The sequence below is a fragment of the Etheostoma cragini genome, chromosome 5 (assembly GCF_013103735.1).
Source record: "Etheostoma cragini isolate CJK2018 chromosome 5, CSU_Ecrag_1.0, whole genome shotgun sequence".
In the NCBI taxonomy this organism is placed as follows: domain Eukaryota; kingdom Metazoa; phylum Chordata; class Actinopteri; order Perciformes; family Percidae; genus Etheostoma; species Etheostoma cragini.
The window spans coordinates 18,555,560-18,578,212 of NC_048411.1; the positions used below are offsets into that span (position 1 = coordinate 18,555,560).

Here is a 22,653-nt window from a genome sequence, read left to right on the forward strand (position 1 = left end):
TTACAATTGGACGCATTTACTCCACTATGTTTACATGGCAAATATTTGTTTGCCGCCATATTAAATGTTCAGAATTTCGGATTGTACAGAACCTTTAAATAATGTTAAATTCTTGTGAGGAGTGGTAAGAAATTTGACATCCAGCCGCAGCTAGAAGGTGAGTCTTAAAACAATGCTGAACAATATGTTCCATTTGGAGCTCACTCAACCTGTGAGCACTTTATTTTACTGGCCATCACACAAACAATAGCAGGGATCATTATTCCGTTGCTAAGCACCTAGACCTTTTCTGATATACTACAACATGGGTAATGTAAATATAAATGCCAACTGTTTGAGCCAAGCAAGAGACGCAGAGTGGTTTAAGAGCCTCGCAGATTTTTGGTCAAAATGATATTGGCTTACTCTCTTGGCAATGACAAAATACTGTTTCAATCACAACACACGTCCCCCCTGTAGTTATACTACTGATGTAGGCAACATCTAATTCAGAGTAAGTCTGGTTGTGATCATGCAAGCACAAAATCAGAAAAGCACAGACTTATTTACAAGTCTGTAACCCCCACTTAATAGAAAACAATCCTCATGACTTTGACTCGATCACTCCTGGATGATTCCAACAAACAATGTAGCTGTGTCAGGGTTGTTTCAGTCATGTAGTGACCATAGGTTCTATGTGCAGTGTCAAGTGTCCACAATAAAAGATTTATTTTTAATTTTGTTTTGAAAGCTTAAAATGCATCTGTCCATGCCGTACCATTCAATATTCCTCCTAATAGTTTGACCTAACCAAATAAGGAACCCTGGGAAAGACATTTTAAGTGTTGTAACGCAGTAACAAGAGACTTGAAGGAACCTGCAATGTGCTTGATTTTAAGTGTGCAGTAGTTTCCTTACAGCTCTTCAGTGCATGTTGAGGGTTTGTCCATACGGTGACCTTCCTTCAGCAGCTTGAACAGCTCTTCCACTGGGACTCCTGGGTACGGAGAGCCCCCCAGGGTGAAGATCTCCCACAGCAGCACCCCAAAGGACCAGCTACAGACAGAAACAGACAGAAGCTTCTACATTTCCTGCACCACTAAAAGTTTTCCTCACATTCCCTCATGGCGGAATTGGAAAAGCAAAGACACGCAATACTCACACATCACTTTGGTGGGTGTATATTCGGTCAAACAGAGCCTCTGGAGCCATCCACTTGACTGGTAAACGGCCCTGGGGGAAAGATACGTGTGTTAGGCTGTCTACAGTGTTAAGGTGCTTCCATGTGTTCAACAAATGATAATCATCATCAATGATACTCACATTGGTGGTCTTCTTGTAGTAATCAATGTGGTGGATATCTCTTGCCAGGCCAAAGTCAGCTATTTTCATCACATTGTCCTCTGTTACCAAAACATTGCGAGCAGCAAGATCTCTGTGGATGCACTGCACAAAGAACAACAGACATTAAATAGAACCCATCAACCAGTTTGTTTTTCGTGTTTCTCAACCCAAATCTGTACATTTAAAATGGAAGGGTGAGAATGGTTGGTTGTACACTTATTTGTTACCTTTTTGGAGGACAAATACTCCATGCCTCTGGCCACTTGGTAAGCGCACGACACAAGGTCTTTGATGGACATGTTCTCCACAGGAACCTGGTCTGGGTTGTAGCAGTATTCCATGCCCGGTGGGCGCCGAGCTCGCAGGAACTCCCGCAAGTTGCCCTTAGATGCGTATTCTACAATCACATACAGAGGACCTACAAACAATTGGAAGAAATACAAGAATGAATACATCATCAAATTAAATGATCCCCATTAAAGGGGGCCATGTTATTTTATTTGATAGAAAAGTGATAATGGAAGCAGTAGGGAAATTATTTTCAATCTTCATGACTAATAACTTAAAACTGAAATTTTCTGCTGAGGGTGTCACAAAAGTAAAGGTCACCGGATTATAGACAGATGTTAAAAATACTTTGAGATCAATAAATAAATGAAAATTAGTTGGTAGGCGTTGGTAAATAGATTGAGGCAGACAAAGAGATTTGTGTTTCAGTATGGAAGCAACAAAGCAGTGAGCACAGCAGAGCGATTAGGTTAGTTTTTTTTTTTAGCTTTTCGTCAAGGATGATTGGAGGGAAATGGCAGCAGCTGTGGTTGATTCAAACTGCGAGCTTGGAAGCTGGTGTCAGAATGGTTTACTCATGCTGTACTACACATCTCCCAAAGTGAGGTTTATGGATGTCTGAGGGACAAAAGAGTGAGTGAGTGTGAGAGTGTGTGTGTGTGTGTGTGTGTGTGTGTGTGTGTGTGTGTGTGTGTGTGTGTGTGGGCCTTAGCAGGCCAGGGTAGGTCAGAGTCAGACCCCTGACTGTCTGGTCCTACCATCCTGTGTACAGGCTCCCAGCAGATTAATGATGTTCTTGTGCTTCCCGATGATCTTCATCATCTCCATCTCTGAAATCAGGTCTGACAGATCTTTCTCTGTGGCGTCAGCTGGAGGGGAAGCAAAAAATAAAATCATATTAAGGCAATTAGTGGACGTTCTGTTGGTGAAAAGGCCTCACAATAATCACCCAACAAAGTATATACTGTACACCAACATTGCCGCAGCTCTTGCAGAGTTGGGCTAGCGGTTGTCTTGGGAAATGTTCCCCGGGGAAAGGCACTTAAAAGTATGGGACAATAAATGCTACTTTGCCTACATCCACACTCCTCCGTGCAGTTTAATGAACACCGTTTTATATGGGATGTCAAGGGTTCTCATAAATTTTACTCCACTCTCCCATTTGCTCAGTGGCTGAGATCCAACTACTCTTAGTATCTGTTCACAGTTTTTTTGTTAGAAGATTTCTTGTCCCTGGAGTCTAGACTTGAGGCCTCTATAAAAGTCTACAGACTGAAGGGCTTTGCTCTGTGCCACTTAGTTTCAGAACCAATACATCCAAGTCTAGTATATACCCACATGACGGAGAACTTTTAAAACTTACATTTCAGCATTTTGACTGCAACCTTGGTCACACGGTTGGGCTTCTCTTTGTCGAGACCCAGGGCCTCTCCCATCACCACCTGACCGAAGCAGCCTTCACCCAGCGGCTTCCCAAGAACAAGTCTGGGGGGGGGGGGGGGGGGGGGGGGGGGGGAGGAGAGATCAATTTAAGAGTTTGATTGGGGTTTAGTTCAACTGTTACACAGACGGCTGCCTTGCGCAACCACATTGTTCTGGTGCAGTTTGAGGTGGACCTCAACATCAGCTTTTTAAAGAAGAGAGGGACAAACTCACTTTCCTTGTGCAGTTGGTTCCTTTACCGGCACACTGACTATTTTAAACCAGTAACTCTCCTTTCAGGTCACTTATCTTGCCTAAAGGCTGTTGTTGCCCTGTTTGAAACGTTGGTCAAGGTGACATACCTATCCCGGAAAAGCTCCCAGCGAGGATCCTGGGGCAGTTCATACTCCGATACCCCTGACAGCATTGGAGATCCGCTGGAGGACAAGCGGGAGGGACGCACCAGCATCACTCCAGAGTGGATGGAGGAGCTAGAGTCCACAGACACCTGAGGGAAAGAAGACGGACATTACTCCCCTAATAGTGGAAAAGACACCAGTAACAAGTGACCCTAGAAAAAATGAAAACTGCAGTGTAGGTGATAAAATTCCACTTAAGACCATGTAAAAGAACTCCGAAACCACTCAGGTATACCATTCCAATGGAGAAGAAATCCTCCTAAAATACTCCTACTTACCTGCTGTATAAGCCCTCATGGAGCTACAATGAACCTAAAAGCTCTTTGAATGCGTGCTTTTAGTTTTCGGTTAGCATAAACAAAACTCTGTAAATGTACAGACGAGCCAAAGAGCTCAAGTACACTGTGTAGCTTTGAACTAGAGCTGGGTGATATGGAGAAAAATCAAATATACACTATTTCTGACCAAACACATCAAAGTAGATTTTGCAGCAATACTGTAGGTTTGACTATTGAATAAATCCTAACACAATGAGAGTTTTGATAAATAATCACCAATAATGTGGATACAATGACTAAGTGGGTAAAAGCAAATAATTAAACAGCTTAGTCTGGTAAGTTCAGAAAATGACATCACTTTACTGTAACAGAGCCTTTAAAACCAGTAAATGACAACACTTATTACAACGTCTTATTATGATATCCAAAATTTAAGGCGATATCTAGCTTCATATATTGATGTCAATAAAATATAGATAAAAGCTGCCCAGACATTCTCTTAACTTACAAAATAAGTGAACAAATGGCATGTGGAGACAGAAGAGATGAAAAGGTATAAATATTCCAAACCCCCTATCTACTTTCTGTTACCTGTCTGCGCAGAGGGATGCTTTTGGCCAGCTTGTGGACAGCCAGCTGACTGTTGAAGTCACTCTTCTTCGAGGAGGTGCGAATCTTCACAATAATTGCGATGCCAATCATTACAGCGATGATAAAGAAGCCCACGCAGTAGATGACCACCTCCAGGTAGGTGTGGTTGGCTTGAGGATAGTGCGGGACAGCTAAATGGGGGGAGGGGTGGGGTCAGCTGTCATCCATGAAATCAAAACTATACCCATGCTTTCAAGTACACGGCAACACACACACACGCACGCACACGCAGCTGCCCTGTCTAAAAACCAGAGCCTTTGACACAGACAGGACAGAAACTTATATTGTTCCATCATTATAAATTCTTTGAAGCACAGAACTTCACACTACATAACTTGCTAATACGAGAAGTGGTCATTGAATGACTTGAATAATAATTAGGATAAACCCAAGTGACCCTGATTCTGTGTTACACAAGCAGATACATCATAAATCCTTTTTTTTTTTTTTTAACACAAACATTTAAATATTTTGTTAATGGACTAATAAATATATATAAAAACAGTGTAACAGAGTGCAAAGGGTCTGATTTCTATACAGCGTGCCAACACTTGACATACACTTCACACACATGTTTGAACACATCATTTCGACTTCCTCAAATAATCTAATTCACATTCATGTCTACTTGTAGGTCTAATAGCAGCATACCACAAAGCATGGGCTCAATACGGTAGTTTAACTGCTTGGCTTAATCAATAAAATATACAATTCTAACTCCATTTGTAAAGCAATGTTAAAAGAGTTGTGTGTTGCTGGCAATACAAAAAGTGTTTCTTTTTAAGAAAACATTTACGATAAATGCGAAATACTTAGAAACAAACTGCCCAATTCAGATCTTGTTTTTTTCCTCCCATTCAGTGAAAACACCAACGTTAAGTCATACCGATTCTAGGGGTGTAAGGGATTCCTTTTTTCAGTGACAAAGATAGTTTTGCTGCATACCTTGGATTGGGATGTGGCTTTGTGTGCTGGAGCTAGATCTCACCAATCAGTTATAAATGACTAAATTAATTTGTCTACAAACAAGAGTCTATCTATGGCCTTAAATCATCTTGAGGTCATTGACGGTGCAGTTAAATGTATTATGCCTTTATTTTGTTCGTTAAAAATTAATACGTCTTAAAACCATATAACTGCTCATCCCCGTCTGGTATATTGCTAAAATACACTTCTGAATGAATGGACATATTTTTGGATATATTACAAACAACTAATCTTCACTATTTTTGTCAATGCACAATTATTGATGTAACAGCTTAAATGGTTAAGGAGCAGATGTAAATTCTAAGGCTTATTCTAGTTGCCAATATGTTTTGATAAATAACTGAAATGTTGGGTGTTTTATTTAAAATTTAGATTTGCAGTCATAAGAATTCTCCAATCGCAGGAAGTATTACTACTGAAGAGTATTAGATATGGCATTGTGTTGCCATCTTTAAATGGGAGATTATCACATACAAGTAATTTGTTTTTTATGTTGAACAACGCATCCCAAACCAAGGGTGCCATACCGACTGAAGTGTACCGTTACACCCCTAACCAACACCAGCAACACAAGTGAGCTGCACTTGTGTGAAGAGGCTGACTGACAAGCAGCTTGATAATTGGACAAATGCGCATTCCAAACCTCTGGAATGAGACACACATCCCCAACAGCGAGCCAATTATCAAAGCCAGCCGCTGTGCCCACAGCAGGAAATGACATTGGAAATACATGTCATTTGTAGCGCTTGTCAAAGAAAAATCAGCTTTACACCAAATCGAATGCAAACACCAGTTAAAGAGCAGAATAGAAGAGACAGTTCAAAGTGAAATCTGATTAGAGCTGCCAAACAACCCCTTTAAAAGTGTGAGGCGGTACCTTGCTGAGACCATTAAGAATACTACTATGTGATCGATTTTTTTTTTTTTTTTTTTAATACCATGGGCCTGTTTGTATATGTTGCTTTTTGTGTCATGGTAGACCAGGTAGCAAACAGCTATTAGGTTGTTTGGGCTTTGCAGATTTCATTTAAGAAACAGCAGAGCATGGCTCATACTCTCCCATCTAGAGAATATAGATGGAGCAGGAGTCATGCTGAGGACAGGGAGTTTTAGTACTTGTAACTTGCCCCGGCTTCCACTTACATTTTACAACAGAAATTGAGTCAGACAAGACTTTCTTTCTGGCAAATGTGAAGGTGGACAACCAGGCTGGAGTTGGAAAAGGGAAACAATGGAAATATAGGAGAGAGACAGAACCACTGATACCTTCAAAAACGGTCAACCATGCAGAGTGATGAGAGAACCCGATAGAATTGCCCGCCAAGCAGGTGTACTCCCCAGCGTCATCAAAAGACACATTTCTCAGTTGGAGGACTTCCATTTCCTTGTCCGTGGTGTTAAGGCCAGCGGTCTAGAAAATAACAGAGGAAGCAGACCCAACAAGAGGCCCAAGAGGGGAAAGGGAACCATGAGTAAAGGATTATGAAAGAGAAAAGGGGATGGAGGAGCGTCTCCTCCTCGATCCAACACCATCTGCCAGAAAAGTACCACCGAGAGCCTCCAGTATCTGTTAGTGGAGGAGCTGGTTAGGTTGACTCTGCGCTGCTGAACCCCACATTGGGCCACCCCATCACCACATCAAATACCTCAGTCTCATCTCTACATGCAAGAGATGGGCAACATGGAAAACTCCACAGCAGAACAGGGCACACTCATACTCGCACTTCTGTAAACTAAGTGAGCATTAGACAAACAGGTGGTCTGCGAAACATAGGTAAGCAGATGACAGCTGGGAAAAAAAACAAAAGGGGGGGGAGAGAGAGAGAGAGAGAGAGAGAGAGAGAGAGAGAGAGAGAGAGAGAGAGTCCGTGAGCCGTGCACGGAGGACTTTGAAGCAGAGGGGAGTGAGAGTAGTAGAAGAAGATGGCAAGAGAGGCCCTTATTAGGAGGGCACAGTGCAAGCATGGGGCAGGAATGAGAACGGGTGGAACATAAAACTGAGACTAAACACTTTCAACTGTTCTGCTGGGAATTTTCCATAGCATCATTTACAGTCAGGAGCACTGAGGCAGGAGAGAGGGAGGGAGAAACGGAGGGAGGAGAGAAACAGCTGAGGTTGTCGAGTTTTACGGCCCTAGTTTTCCCAGGTGGTCCTAGAAGCGCCTCTGCTGTGTCGCCCCTGTACTGCTGCGTGGTGGTTACCTGTGGGCTCATATCTGGTGACAGTCAGCCAGGCCGACTGATTGGCCTCTCCTATATAATTGGACACTTTACATATATACTCTCCGCTCTCCTCCTCAGTCACATTGTAGAGGGTCAGCACCTGAGCGTCCGAGCTATTGACCCCAGAATGCTGGAAATAAAAACACGTCATGTGCAGCACAGAAAACGTATCAAGACACAAAATCCAATTAGAGTAATTTCAGTGTTGAATTGTGTGGGTGATGTTCAGCGTTACAAAAGCAAGATTAAATTCATTTATTGCATAGGATCCACTTTGGACCCAGACAGAAGGTACTAGGCATCTAAGAAAAGAACTGACATAGCAATATAGGACCATATCTAATCCAAAATGTCCCACTTTCTGTTTAGCATTACAACTAATTTCAACTGGCTTGTTGTTGCAGGATTGATACCTTGAGCACACGGACATATGGTAAACCATCTGATCCAACTCGGCTCCCGTTGATCTCAATGTGCTTCAGCCACTGGATATGAGGCTGAGGGTCGCTGAACACCTTGCACTCAAACTCCACGTCGCTGCCCACCACTGCGGTGCGATTAGCTGGCAGGCCAGCCTGCAGGATTGGCCTGTGTGGAGAGCGCTCTGCAACACAACCAAAACGTACACGAATGTTAGTTTAGAAGGCAAGCAGTGAAACAACTACGTAATATAAGAGAGAAACGTGCAATATTTCAAAAGTACATACAGCTAACTGAACCTAAGCCAAGTGAAACCTACATTGCGTCAAGGCTTTGTTATTGGAAATGGCCGGCGGCAGATAGCAAACAAGGTCCCCTGTAAAATTGTATCTGATACTGTGTAAATTAGTGTCTGTAATGTCTCGTATGGAGAATAAAAGCAGCTATTTCCCCCGCTATGTGCTGCTTGTGTAAGAGTTGGCCACAACAGCAAGTATCTGATCTGGACCCGTTTCTGTGAAATGTGATGTTCTTGCTTCATTTTAAGTAAATCTACAAGCCAATTCTAGCTGAATGTCAAATGTCCAGGCTTTTCTGAAAGACATTCTTGGGCACTTAGCAAGCACTTGTCCCCTCACTGAAGCGATATCACTGCTCGTCAGGGTCTGGACCTCTACTGAGGTCAGGCAAAGCCCAGGGGACAACAGTGACGGAGGAAGTGGGACCGTGATTTAAAGAACCAGTGGCGGAAGAGCAAGCCACAGGGCAGGTCCTAGAGGAGTAATCCCTTTAATACTCAACATGGATCCATCACTCAAGCCACAAGTAAGTAGGCTTTATTTATCAAATGGCTGACAAAAATACCCATTTCCGCCTTAACAAAAGGCACAAGGAACAATTGCATTTGAGAAAAATGACTAGAGCCACATGAATAATCAACAGGTGGTAAAACCATGATCAAGAAATCATGGTTTTAATAGAAAACATGACTACCTTCAACACTTACCGACCACGTCGAGCTGGTAGGTGTGATTGATGCTGCCGTACTGATTTTCTACCACACAGGTATAGTTTCCCTTGTCGGAGGGCACTACAGATTCCATGATGATGGTCCACACATGGTCTCGGACCTAAAGGTTTGGGGGAAAAGCCAAGGTTACAGTGTATAGAACACCACAGGGGATTTTAGTTTCAATAGAAAACGGAAAGAATAAGCACTTAACAGCTCTCAAGAATTGTACCATCAGTTCTTGAATTAAGAGCTTAAATGTTTTCCTTCAAAATTTAATTTCCTTAAATGCGGCCCGTAGTGAGGCAATAATGGCAACAGAGATGGAGCTAGACTGCAACTCTGGATTTGATAGCAAACAAATTGAAAGAACACAATTTTTCTCCATCTGCTGTCTCTGATGACGACCTGTCATAAATCAAATTTTGGTCTTTTCAAGGCAACGGCTAACAAGGTTAATTATGTGTGATGTGATGATAAGATAACACCCACTCCCTCTTCCTGTGACAGCACCCAATGTTACAAACAGCGGATCTTTGTCCTCCCTAAATGAGACCACAGGAAAATGGGTACATGTTTCATATACATCAGCCCCAACCTGTCTTATTAGCGCTAACTTATGTCTGGCTCTTTTTTCCCCAAGACATGTTATAGTTTTTCTTCCATAAATCTGCCAAGACCGGCAGTGTGTGATTAACCAAAGAACCTCTAAGGCAATGGCAACATCAAACATGCATATACACAGACTGAGAGCCATACGGTTTCCCTCATTTAGCTAAAAACATGATGAAGGAGTCCAGCTGCCTGCTGCCAGATGTGTTGTGCTTGGCTTCATATACATGTGGTCTACATTATTCCCTCCCTCCTGCACGTCTCCACGCAGACGATATGAACAATAGAAGCCCGGCCATAAAAGCAAGACTATGGGAGGGATGAGAGACGTCCACGGCCCCTGATGCAGACCTTTGCACCTTGACTGAAAAAACAGCAACCAGATGGTTAAGTGTGCTGCCTGCCTGGCTGGCTGGGGTGGGGACGAAGGGAACAGGCAGCTGAGAGGAAACTCCTAAATGTATCCCAGCTGGGGAGGGAGATGGACTGGGAAAGCATACACCTCGATGGGAAGAGCAGATGCAGGGAGGGGGTTTGTTTTTAAGGGTCTGTGAACATGCACTTACATCGCACACCTGTGAGCCAACTGCCACTGAACGCAGCTATTCAGAGAGAAGCCAATGTAAATACATACTGTACATAATAAAGCACAATATTTACAGCCTCTTAATATATAATGACCGTATTATATGTTGGTTTATTGGGTTGGGAATTAATATAACTATATCGTCAGTTCTACAGAATTAACTGCAGCCAGTTTCCAACCAGGTACAGGGGTCTAGCTTTAAAAAGGCACAGTTTTTCTGCTTCCCTTCGCAGTCATTCCTAATTTTTGATTAAAAGAAAATAAAAAAAATCTTAAACTACTTCTGTTGGAACACAGCACTATGGAAATGTATTTATGATACAATGTATAGGCTAAACAATGAACATACTGTATGTTACTGTAAGTTTTTCTTCTGTGTTTCTCTGTAGTCCCTTGTCTGGAATGTATTTTCTCTCCTTTAAATATTTTACATAAGATTAATTGTAATGTTAGGTGGGTGCATTTATTATGTTATTGTATATTTCTAACATTTAAAAAATACAACGACCGGCTTCCTAATGCCCAATGGGAAATGATAGATTAGGCATTAAAGTCAGACCAAATCTCAAAGAGATAATTTATGTTAATCTCTAAGAGTTAAACTTGATGCCATTTACAGTAAATGTGGTATGAAACAGATCTGGTCCACAGCCACACCTCTGCTAAGTAAATCCAGAGACAGAAGGAAATGGTCCTATCAAGTATTATAACCTTGCAGTTTATCAATAGTTACTGCCACATTTGAATACAGCTTGCCTGAAAATGCAAAGACGTTGCCAAAAGTATATACTCTAATATTATAATATAATGTTATCACAGCACATATCTTATATATCACAGATACTGCAAGTTTCGTGGCAGCGGTACTGCTGCATGGATGTAATTACAGAAAAGACGATGCACTGATACCCAAAATGAGGACAGCCAATGTTATCGTCCTTCCAAACAGATGGCTCGGATGGCCCAACTGAAGGTGTTGTTATGGCACAACTTTCCTTAGGGTTTCTTTATTGTTTCTCAGGTCAAATACGAAACTCGCCTCGGCTTTTCACTTGCAGGAAGTGTTTCTTACTCCAGGGGAGGGGGTGGTGATCTAATGTGGCGATGAGATCACTAACACAGCTCCGCTCCTAGCAAATGAGCTTGAAGTGATTCAATAAGAAATGCCAAGGAGGGTGTAGTGTCCCAAAGAAGAAGCTGAGGGTAACCATTTCCAATTTGTTTTTTTAGTTTCTTTTTAAAGTACTAACCTTGAAGCCTCCAATGCGATGGTCTCTCTTGAACTCCTTGCCATTCTTGTACCATTTCAGAGTGGGAGGTGGGTTGCCGCTGGCCTGGCATCGGAACTTTACTGTCTTACTGGCTGGGACAGCGTGAAGCTTTTTCTCCATTTTCTCTGGATGAGCCCATTGTGGGGCCATTGCTAAAGAATAATACAAGAAAAAGAAGTTGAGTAAGAAATGAAAGTATGTTTTCTAAAACAGCAGCACAAAACTAAAGCTGAAAAGTATTTTTTTTTCTTATTAAGAGAGGACATTACACAAGTACCCTTCAGAGAATCACCACCTTATCTTGGTGCAGAGGTATGCGTGATGTCGAGGGCAATAGCTCCTGGTCAGGTCTCCCAAGGCAAATTGGTCCCAGGGGAGGGGCCAAACAAAAAGCAATTCACAAACCCCATATTAAATCGGCCGAGAAGGATCTGCAGCACTTTGCCCAGAAAAGGTAAACGAGGACCCTCTCCTGGATCCAGACCCGTTACAGCTCAAAATAACTACATTGAGCCAACTTCCTGTGGGACCACCACACAAAGAGATAGACACTGGGGTCAGCGAACTGACATCTGGGTGGCAGGCAAAAGCAGGGACCTAGGCATGCTGAGCCCTGGCATCACGGACTCGTTCTAGGGACTTGGAATGTCACCTCTTTGGCAGGGTAGGACCCAGAACTAGTGAAGGAGATGAAGTAGTACCAGCTGAGCCCACTGTGAGGAGTTTTTCCTCAGGTTTTGCAGTCAAATCATCAGCCATCCTTGGCCGCTGGGTAGTGACCAAAAGAATGATATGGCAGATATGAGTGGCTGAAATGGTTTTCCTTCATAGGTGGGCTGGGCTCACCTTGAGAGATAAGGAGCAATAAGGGATGTCTGGACTACCTTGCTTAGCCTGCTGTCACTGTGACCTGGCCTTGGTTAAGCGGCAGAAAATGGATGGATGGATGACATAATGCATATGCACTTAAAAATAATGTCTAAATTACAGTCACATGGCTCGCCAGTACTAAATAAGAAAGGATTTAAAGTTTCTTGGAATAAATAAATTCCCTTAGTGAAGTACTGTTGTGTGCATTTCAGGGGGGAGACAAAGTTCTGGAAGTCAGAGTACAGACTCAAGGCTGGCATGCTTGGCTCCTGCTGGATTCTTTGTGGGCTGAGTGGGCAGTAGGAGCCAGATGACTCAGCCTGAGAGTTTGAATTACTCTTTAGACAAATTGGAAGACATCTAAGGTTAACCACAGTTAGTCACCGCAGGGGACATTCCACAAGTGAAAGCTATCACCGAGGTAGTGAAAACGCTCTGATTCAGAGTAAAATCAATCAACCAAGTGTGATCCACACACACATGGCAGACCCATAATTGAATCATTAAGCTTTCAAATCACTGTCTATTCCTGACAATTACTCATAACCCTGTGACTCTGGGTGAGCAAGTAATGACGATTTGTTGCAGTAGCATTAGCAACTTGAAGAGGTCAGCACACTTACGCAGCAGTTTTTGACTGCCCAACAGCTTGGCTTCTTCTGACGAAGACTCTTCATCTTCATCATCATCCTCAGATGAGGCCAGGGTATCCACTAGAAGAACATAAAGTTACAATTCCATTTACTCTCATCCACACAGTGCTTTGTCATGTCTATGCCCTTAACTGCTCACTTTTCATTTGTGATGGCAATATTTTGATGGCTTTTCATATCGTTATTTACTTTTACACTACAGTTCAAGAATGTGACTATTCAGTGACACAAAGTAGAACAACAAATTATAAAGGTTGCTCTGATTCACCTGCGCTGTGTCTAGGACTTTACCTGTGACGTTAAAATAGATGCTGTGGTTGCCGAAGGTGGTGCATGCGTACAGGCCAGAGTCCGTCAGCTCCACAGTCTCGATCTCCAGCTGGTCGTTGCGGATGCGCGCATGTTCTCCATCCACCACTGCCACATGGTCTTTAGTCCAGTTGACAGCAGGGAGGGAGTCTTTGGCAGAGCAGCTCAATTCCAGACGGTCCCCGAGATAGAGCGTGAACAGCTCTGCTTGTGTTTCCACAGAGCCTACCAAAAAAGAATAGCCGGACGTGGTTTTATACCATCAGCTCAGTAGTAGGATTGCTGTGCTAAAATGAAAGGCACAATATCTCTGACTAAATAACTGGTAACTGAAGGGGTAAAGTGTCAAAAATAGTCACAAAACTGGGCTGTATCTGTACTGTAGACACATCAAAAAGTACTGATGGCAACATTTATGCGGAGCCCAATAGTTTCTGTGATCACAGAATAATAGTTGGAATTACAAAATTTAAAATGTTTTAAAAGCTATAAAAACTGATTTCATTAGGGCCCTACATTTAGTCAGTGCCAAAAGCTAACTGAAGATTTGAAAATACAGTGTGACTATGTCTACATTTCCAACCGAGCTGCCCCACTGTAACTGTAGTTTCAAAAACGGCTGGTGGGAGGGAAAAGCTTGCAAAACAGTGGGGGGAAAACACAGCAGAAAAGTCCTTTCTTGATTTCCTTCCAACAGAACACCTGCCTAACCTCTACCTCAAATTAAATCATTTCCCAAATTAGTCAAGACCCTATCACCAGGCAGGCAGGGAGCTACTTGGGAAAGGATGGTGAAATTCAATTAGAAGATTGAAGAGAGGGGAGGCGCCACGCAGTGAGACACCTGAGCCCCCCCCCCCCATTCTAAATGACTACATAGTCCGCAAGGGGGAGGGGGGTAAACCCAGTTATGCTGACACGTTGTCCATCCCAATAGTGTTGTTTGTCTATTTACCGAAAAGGTAAAGATCACCAACTTGCCTGACATTCTTGCTCTGTGATCACACATCCATGCAAAAAAATAAATAAAAAAAGGGCACACACGATACAATAAAATTGTATTGTCAATTTTCAATAAAAACAAATAGTGAGTGTGGGAATCTGAGCACCACAGGATTCGATTCCGATTCAGAGGCCAACGATTAGATCCTAAACTGATTATCGATGCAACAATTTTGTGTACATTTCCATGCGCGATTTAAAAAAATTCACATAAATACGAGTTTGTAAGATTTTGACTTATACAGTATTTGTCACACAAATGTTTTATTGAAATGTTTTGTCTACAGAGTTTTTTATTATGTAGTCATCCCATGCTTAAGCCTCAAACATGCTAGTATAAGTGATCTTCCATGTCAGAGGCCCAGTCATGTTTAAAGGTGGATGATTGGCTTCTTAGAACATGAAACATGAGGTGATCAGATGTAATGTGATAAAAGTAGAACAACAACCTTTATTTGTTTTGCCTCATTTTTTTGTGTATGTCTTATTAGATTGTGTATATACAAAACTGATTTTTATTTCCTTATGGCCATTTTTGTAGTTTTTTTTCTTTGTAGTATTTTTTTTCTGCACTCTTGCCTAACCTCTAATTTGTTGTCCATTATCCCATCCTCTTTTAGTCACTCCATTTTCTGATTTGTACATGTCTTGTAACTTTTAAATAGAAATCAACACATTTATATAAAAAAATAAAAAAAGTATCACAATTGATTATCGAATCGTTCCAGAGAGAATCGCGATTCATCTAAGAATCAATTTATCCACCTAACTTACAAAATAGGAATCCAATTTTGTGGACACTCGGGCTGCAGATTCATCGGCTGAATATTTCTCCAAATAATTCTATTAATTAAACTATAAAATGTTAGAAAATAGTGGAAAATGACAATTTGTTGTCTTCAAATTGTCTTAAACAGCCCTCAAAAGATATTTAGTTTATAATAATAAAAGACAAGCAGGGCCAACCAGCAAATTCACCCATTTGAGAAACAATTAAATGTTTAAAATGTACGGTTCAAAAAATGACTCAAATGATAACCCGATTATTAAAATAGGTGCAGATTTATTCTTTTTTGTCTGACTAATTGAATATTAGTTTTAGCTCTAGTATACGTAGTTCTGTTCTGGTGCCAAGACGCAGAACAATGATATATAATCCCATGTGGCAGCACTTTAACGTCAAATCTGAGTCATGTTACTCATCCTCCTTTCCCATTTCCTACACAGTCCCTTTGGCATTACAGCAACAACAACAAAATTAAATAAATGGAGCTTAATAATCAAATGCCATAGCGGTAAGCGTTTCTTCAAGATGAGATTAATCTGAACTTCTCTCAAAGCACACTGTAAAAGCGCATTTTCTCACAACAGGAAGCCCAGATATATCGCATAACCTCAGGACAACGTCAGCAAACCTGACTAATCCCTCCTACCATCACAACAAAGGCCTCCAAACAATAAAGGGGAAGAGGGCGCAGAGAGAGCGAGCCAGTGAGCATGTGCACAGGAGCGAGCGGGGGCCTGCAGCGGCAGGTTCTAGTGCCAGTTGCTATGGTGACCCCACTTGGGCCTAGTAAAGGTATTTCCTGGATCACATATGTCTGACAGGCCCTTAATCCCAGCAGGAAAAGGGGCCAGGGGGTAGGATCAACTTTCTCCTCAAACACAAAACTGAAGGGGGAAAGCAGAAGAGGCATTTAGTGATGACTACAGCCATCCAACCAGGAAACGGCCTTCAATACAACATCTCTGCGCTGTGTGTTGGGGCCGGCCAGTATGTTTCGGTCCCTGCCCTCTAAATGGAGATGCCACTGATAATACTGTGTCAACATCCCAGCTGTTAATCCAGCCGCAGACATCATAAAACACCCATAAAAGCTGTACAATTTGCTTGTTACTTTATTGTAGGCCACAGTGGCGACCATTTGTGCTTATGTGACAACCTACTTAAAACTGGAGTAACACAGGGCTCTACGTTAACTTTTTTAAAGTAGTTGCCGGCTTGGCAACCAGCCATCAGCTTTTGGTTGCAGCAATTGACAAGACGATTTCCATGTTCTGCCTATATTTGGAGCAATTCATTTCTTATGAAACTATACCACACATTTGAAACAATGAGATAATGGCTTGCAATTTACATTTCCCATCCCTCTCAAATAGGTTGCAAAAGATCACAAAATTCACAGATTGGATCAATTTTCGGATCGGCACAAAAAAGGGGGGAAATTTAAATAATTAGAAAAGTAATAACTTTTAACAAGAATTACATCATAAACCAGTAAATGGCAATAGGCAAATTATGTTTTGATCCCGTTTGAATTGAGCTGTGGATTACAATTATGATGTTCGTCAATTTAAAAAGAAACCAAAGAACGTCTTGCAACAGGTGGTTGTCAAAGGGGGCAACCAGAGGCCACGAAACGGTTGCCAATTGACTCAATCCATTACCCTCAAACCCTATAAGATTTAAAAAAATTAAAAAAACAAATTTGACTGAGCTACTATTCTAATTATCTCAGTGTAGAAATATTAGGGAAATAGCAACACACTTGTATCACTCACAGTACATTTATTTTTCAACTCTTAACACTGAGGTAAAGGTGCCAAGTTTCCAGCATTTCCCTTGAATCTGAGGATGTTTCATCTCAGCTAATCCTCCTGCCGCTATGATTGGATTAAAATGGATTAAGGACCATATTTTTAGAGAGTACCCCATCTGGAATGTGTTCCATCAACCATTCAGAAAAATTGATTGACATTGTTTAAAATCAGCCTAATAACATAAATCATGAAAGGAATTTTGTGAAGAAGAAATCATTGAGGTTTTAAACTAGGTGGGAAGGAGGGCAGGGGGCTCACTAGTCTGTAAATTCAAGACCAGCTAAAAAGGAAGAGTTGGCGCCAGTCTATGGAACCTTCTCTGGCTACAAGATAGGAAGCAATATGCCGCGTGAATGACTTCTGGGATTTCCTGCTCTCACTGGAGTGATGGTTGAATGCAGTGAAGTCGAGCTGGTCGAGGCTCTGCGGTGGCATACAGGAGAATGACTATGGCAAGTTTCCTCTGCTGATTTGACCCCACTAGAGTGAAGGGGTGGGGGACTGACTGTAGAGGGGACTTGATAAGAGACAAAAGGCAGAACTACCGGGAAGCAAAAGAATAGGACAATACCCATTAGCAAGCCTACAAAAAATTCACTAAGCGAGTGTCCCTCCTGAAAGCACTCCAGCGGAGGACCTTTTCATTCCTAAATGAGCTACTGACAATCAGCATGGATTAACACTTGGGAGCTACAAGGATTACTGTGCAGTGTAAAGTTGTTCCAGTGTCATTTAAATGAGTTCAGCTACATTTATCCTTACATTATGGCTTTAAAAAAAAAAAAAAAAAAAAGGGGACCAACCGTCAAACCAGGAATTCTTAAAAGAATGAAACTTTGTTGGTTAGGGTTATTTTAGTGATCTAGTTCTATTATATTCATCTAGTTCTAGAATTACTGTTATCAGTACTGTCTGCTGCTTGTTTGTCTAAGGAACCCTACAGGCTCACACAATTTAAAAAATACCATTAAAAAAAGGTTTTGTAGAGACAAGTTCCAACAGAGATGAAAGCCACCCATTACACTCAAACAACACATGCATAACTGTCCTTTTCTAGACAGATTTTTCCCTCATAGGTAATTATCAGGGAAAACCTGTTGCTTTGCCATTTAGAGCCTCAGACAGCATTAGAAGGCCTTTTTTCAAAAGACTGGAATAAGGATTCTCCTGGACATTTCAGTTGCTTCACAAATTCTGCTTATTCCTGCTCAGCCTCTATCCATAAGTTGCTTTGGGGAAATAGGTCATCATTATACGTGCTTGCTTTCCACGTTCTTAAAAAGAGAACTCAGGTTGAATTCAACACGTAGCTCTGTTGGTAAATTTTGAGTTTTGTCAGTAGAGAGAAAAATGAAAACAATTGGTGATGCCTGCACCGTGTTATCCTCCTGCTAGAGTTAGCACCCAACAGGCTTAAACAGGGCAAGTTTTCAACTTGTTTTTAGCCTCTACCCATGTGCATTTATTCCTTCATAGTGAGGGACAGAAAGGCATGAAAGTTGTGTTAATTCAGTCAGTGCACAGACCTGTTTATTTCTTGTTTTATGGTGTAGTCCACACTAGTCAAAACACGCCTTTCTGTCACATCTACTGTAGTCAAATTCACTGTGTTCACTTGGAAGAATAACTGCACATGGCTAGACACTTGTAATGACATTTCAAGATTTCAAGCATGTTTAGAGGTTAAAAACACATTTAAAACGTGCCCCGTTTAAGCCTGTTGGGTGCCAACGGTAGCAGGAGGATAACACGTTGTTGGCAGCACCAATTGGTTTCATTTTGCTCTCTACTGACAGCATTCCAAATTTACAAACAGAGCTACGTGTTGAAATCAAAAAGAATTCTCCTTTAAAAGGTGTTTTTTTTTTATCTTAGACTAATGCAAATGTTACTAATTATACAAAATGATTAATGATGATATAATTCCACTGACAGATAATGAACAATATCATAGAGTTGAAATTAATGTTCAAGGGGAGAAAGACTTTTTCTGGTGTTATCCTTTGATCCAGTTCACTTGTTTAGTCCTATGAGAGTCAGCAGAGCCAGGCTCCTCCGGGCCCCCCCATCACTGTCTGAGAAGAGTCTTTCTCAGGACTGTGGCAGCTCTAGACTTTACGAGCCCTCCACTCAAGGGTCAGCCACTTGTCTACTTTGACTGACAGCAGAGCATCGAGTCAAACAAATCATCTGGGAACGCCATATAAATAACTTTTGGAATTTCACTGTCACAAACAAAAAGATTAACTGACATTGAAACTAAGACAAAAACTCAACTGTCTCTGAATGATCTCACTGAGGAAAACCAAAGGGTCGGTAATCAATTGAATGGCTGTCTTTTTGGCCTCTGAAGAAATGTAATGTATTCAAATTTGTTCAGGAAATATTCTTTTCTCATGTGAACAACTAAAAACAAAATGCCCCCCAAGACAAACAAAGAGGCACGCATAAAACATGACCGTTGTTTCCCCAACCGAGACAAAAGGAATGCAACCAAATGCTTCTACTGTGATTGTTTGTCGACAGCTGAAGCCATCCGTCACCCAGCAGGGTAGCGGGGAGAAAGTGAAGTATTCCCAGGCAGAAGTCTGTGGGGGAGCAGGAGGAAAAGCACAGAGGCGCATAGATAGTACCTGGCCATTTGGTGATTAAGAACAGGGTGGAGTGTAAATGAATCAGACTTCCCCCGCCCTGCTGGAAATTTATGGCTCACCTTAGAAGACAAACATTCTCCTCAGAAACCCAATCCTTCAGGATAAGGGAGGGCTCAGAGTAGCATCTTCTTTCCTTTTTTCCCCTTCAAAAAAAAACAGGCTAATTTATGGTTTCCCTGGCAGTTAACTCCTCTCCCAGTGACAACAAATACCTTTTCATTACAAAGGGAGGAGAGGAGCAGGGACTGCTAGGTAGTGGGGCTGTGCTGCCCGTAGGCTACAGATGGGAGTCATTTACTCCTCCCTGTCCCACTGTTGGCTTAAACACAGCCGTACCAAGTTTATTTTAGGGCTTACAGCCCAAGAGAGACCCTCTTCCTTAATGACTCTAATTATAATGCTGAGCTTTATCATATTCTTTTGCTGCTCCCCACTTCCGACTGCAAAGTGTAAACATCCAAACCCATCTACCCACAAGTCCGGGCAGCTATTACACTGCTGGACTGTATCCAAGAGACACATTTTTAAGGATTTGATTTCAGTGCCTCTTTCCACTTTTCAGAACTTGTGTAACAGCCAGACCGAGCTAAATTCTTTGTGGGAGAATCTTAACATTGTACCGGCCAGTTTGACAAAGTAAAATCAATAGACAAAAAGTTCAGTCAGTGAGATTTGCTGAGGCCCCTATAAGCTCGGAGTATGAACTGGTTTAGTTTGCCAGAAAAAAACATAAAGGGTGTAACTAATAGTCACAAACACAGTTCTGCTACATCTGACGCAGTAAAGGGCACTCAAACAGACTCGGACAAATGGGGGTGGTGGAATAAACACTGACGCCACAAAGGACAGGCTTCACCAAAGCCTGGATTGTGTTAGAGTTACATTCCTGTACAAAGAACAAAGCTTTGATTATCAATGGACTGATCTCGAAATAAGTCAGACCTACTAAGTTCAACGAGTTAGGCTATGTGATATTTAATATTACTGCGACGAGAAAAAAGCAGGGTACAAATGAATTCTGAGTAGCTGTAAGTCATTAAGCCATCTTACCTTCATCAGTGCTGCTGGCAGGCCGGCACTGGGTCCTTAAAACTTGGGCAAATAAAACCAGACTCAGAAGTATACTGGGCCTCATCAGCATTCTGCTGAGGGAGCTACAGCTGTTGGCTTTTCTGCGACAGGAACTCCATTCAGACAGGTAGGGCATCAGCAGCCGGTCATTCACAGTGCTAAACTAAAAACGACAAAAAGAACAGATTCAATGCATGACCATTTGGGCAAGCCTCATGATTTCAAAGTTTTGTTATGATGAGTAAGAAAAACAACGAGTTGAGGGTACATGTTTGTAAGACAGAAAGACATTTTTGCTTGGACTGGCCTAGAAGAAAATAAACGTAGCAAAAATGAAAAATTTAGAAAATGCAGTTCTGTGGCTCCTTAAAACTGAAAGTACTAATTTTATAAAGAAATAATTTTTGTTGACAAGGAAATTCCTCATTTGTCAAAAAAGGAGAGAATATTCTGTATGTCCATAAGGTTGCGGGTAGTAGGTACTTGAGCATTTAGGCCTGCTTGTACAAGAACACTGATAAAAAGCTGCAGAGCATGAGGCTCGCTGATAGCTCAAGCAAACAAACACTGGCCACATCTTACTAAGCTCTTAGGAATTCATTAATAGCTTTTTAAGACTTCAAAAAGGAACTATTGGAAGTATGAACTCAAAACGACACACGGACAACGTTCTGAGTTTTTGTATTTGCTGCTAGGCCACTTTTGCGGTTGGAAGACGTACAGTAGTGGGTGACCCGCACATGCACATCTGCTTGCATCATCACCTCTACAGCATCTGGCCACAGAGATTAACACATCCCCACAACCCCCCATGAGGAATTTGTTTAAGACCACAGAAAAAACAAAACTACAGCCTGTTATGTGACACCCTTGTAGAGAGAGACTACAGGGCCATCATTTCCACGCTGAGAGATCTATCACCTACAGTTGGTTTCAGTCCCCAAACCCAAATTGACCCCCCTGCAACCACTTGCTTCCAGGAGTTGTCAGTAACCAAATGCTGGTTTTACCCTAGCCAAAAGAACACAGGCCTCATCAAGGAAGAGCCTACAAATCAATGAATCCAAAATGTCAGTCCACTCTGCAGCAGGATCACTTGTGGGCCAAAATAACCCCAACTCGATTTACGTTTCCACACAAAGTCATGTTCAGAAGCAGCTGTGGTTTCCTGTAAGAGAGGTAATCGTTTTTGTGAGTGTTCATCACTAAAAAACAGTCATTGTGTTCTCCTCGAAACCAATTCAATTTCACTTTCCAAGAATGGTCTAGTGTTCCAGCAGCTGAGCCGGGTCAGGGGAGTCCAGGGGGCGGGGGGGATATAGAAGCTTGGTCATCGCTGCTCTGTGAGCAGTGAGTCAGCGTTTGGGGAAGGCTCCAACAAAGTGCTTTAGCTACCAAACGGAAGGAACCGCATGGAGCAGCCCACCTTGGTCCTTGTTACTACGACAACCGTCAATAATTAAGAGGAGGAAGTAGCTTCTTCAAAAGTATGACACAACACTTTGTCATCATACTCCCGCGGGAGCAAGAGTTAAACATACAGTGTGTCTGACCATCCACTAGGCCTGCACAATTCGGGGAAAAATATGAATAACAATTTTTTTTTTAATCAAAACAACACCAGTACAAACACTGTACATGTGATGAGCACAGATATGTAAACAGTCAACACAAGACGCCGCAGTGAGTGCAGAATGTGTTTGACGTGTTCCAGGAGAAAAACCTCAACAGCCAACAGACTAAAGAAGACAGACATCAACAGCTGTTTTGAACTTTGGTTAGAGTAAATTGCCAAACTTTTTGAAGTCAAATCGACTCACAGAGTTGTGTAGACATCCCAGTATTAATCCACATAATAACCCACGTTTTGGCTGTTCCTGTGTATTCATAACCAGCTACCGGGCTGCCGGTGAAAGCAGCCTGTAGTGTTCTCAGTCCTGCTGTTGTCTCCGTCATGTTGCTGGCCCTACGTATCCATACATCCATGACCGTAACGTTAACGTG

The 22,653-nt window shown here is 42.0% G+C and overlaps 1 protein-coding gene across 4 annotated transcripts in view; it reads right to left on the minus strand.

Annotated features, from left to right (window-relative positions):
* Positions 1 to 22,653, minus strand: part of fgfr1a (fibroblast growth factor receptor 1a) — a 28,062-nt gene that overhangs the window by 836 nt on the left and 4,573 nt on the right. The window contains exons 2-16 of one of the 4 annotated variants that reach the window (XM_034871329.1): positions 20,629 to 20,812; positions 13,304 to 13,546; positions 12,983 to 13,072; positions 11,469 to 11,641; positions 9,018 to 9,141; positions 8,005 to 8,195; positions 7,571 to 7,721; positions 4,322 to 4,512; positions 3,396 to 3,541; positions 2,975 to 3,096; positions 2,370 to 2,480; positions 1,551 to 1,741; positions 1,303 to 1,425; positions 1,142 to 1,212; positions 898 to 1,035 (exon numbers count right to left, since the gene is read on the minus strand). In XM_034871329.1, coding sequence (XP_034727220.1) covers positions 898 to 1,035; positions 1,142 to 1,212; positions 1,303 to 1,425; positions 1,551 to 1,741; positions 2,370 to 2,480; positions 2,975 to 3,096; positions 3,396 to 3,541; positions 4,322 to 4,512; positions 7,571 to 7,721; positions 8,005 to 8,195; positions 9,018 to 9,141; positions 11,469 to 11,641; positions 12,983 to 13,072; positions 13,304 to 13,546; positions 20,629 to 20,785 — 2,222 coding nt within the window. In that variant the 5' untranslated portion in view covers positions 20,786 to 20,812. Of the gene's footprint in view, positions 1 to 897; positions 1,036 to 1,141; positions 1,213 to 1,302; positions 1,426 to 1,550; positions 1,742 to 2,369; positions 2,481 to 2,974; positions 3,097 to 3,395; positions 3,542 to 4,315; positions 4,513 to 6,634; positions 6,780 to 7,570; positions 7,722 to 8,004; positions 8,196 to 9,017; positions 9,142 to 11,468; positions 11,642 to 12,982; positions 13,073 to 13,303; positions 13,547 to 20,628; positions 20,813 to 22,653 lie in introns of all 4 variants that reach the window. The other 3 variants (XM_034871327.1, XM_034871330.1, XM_034871328.1) reach the window with 3 other exon arrangements.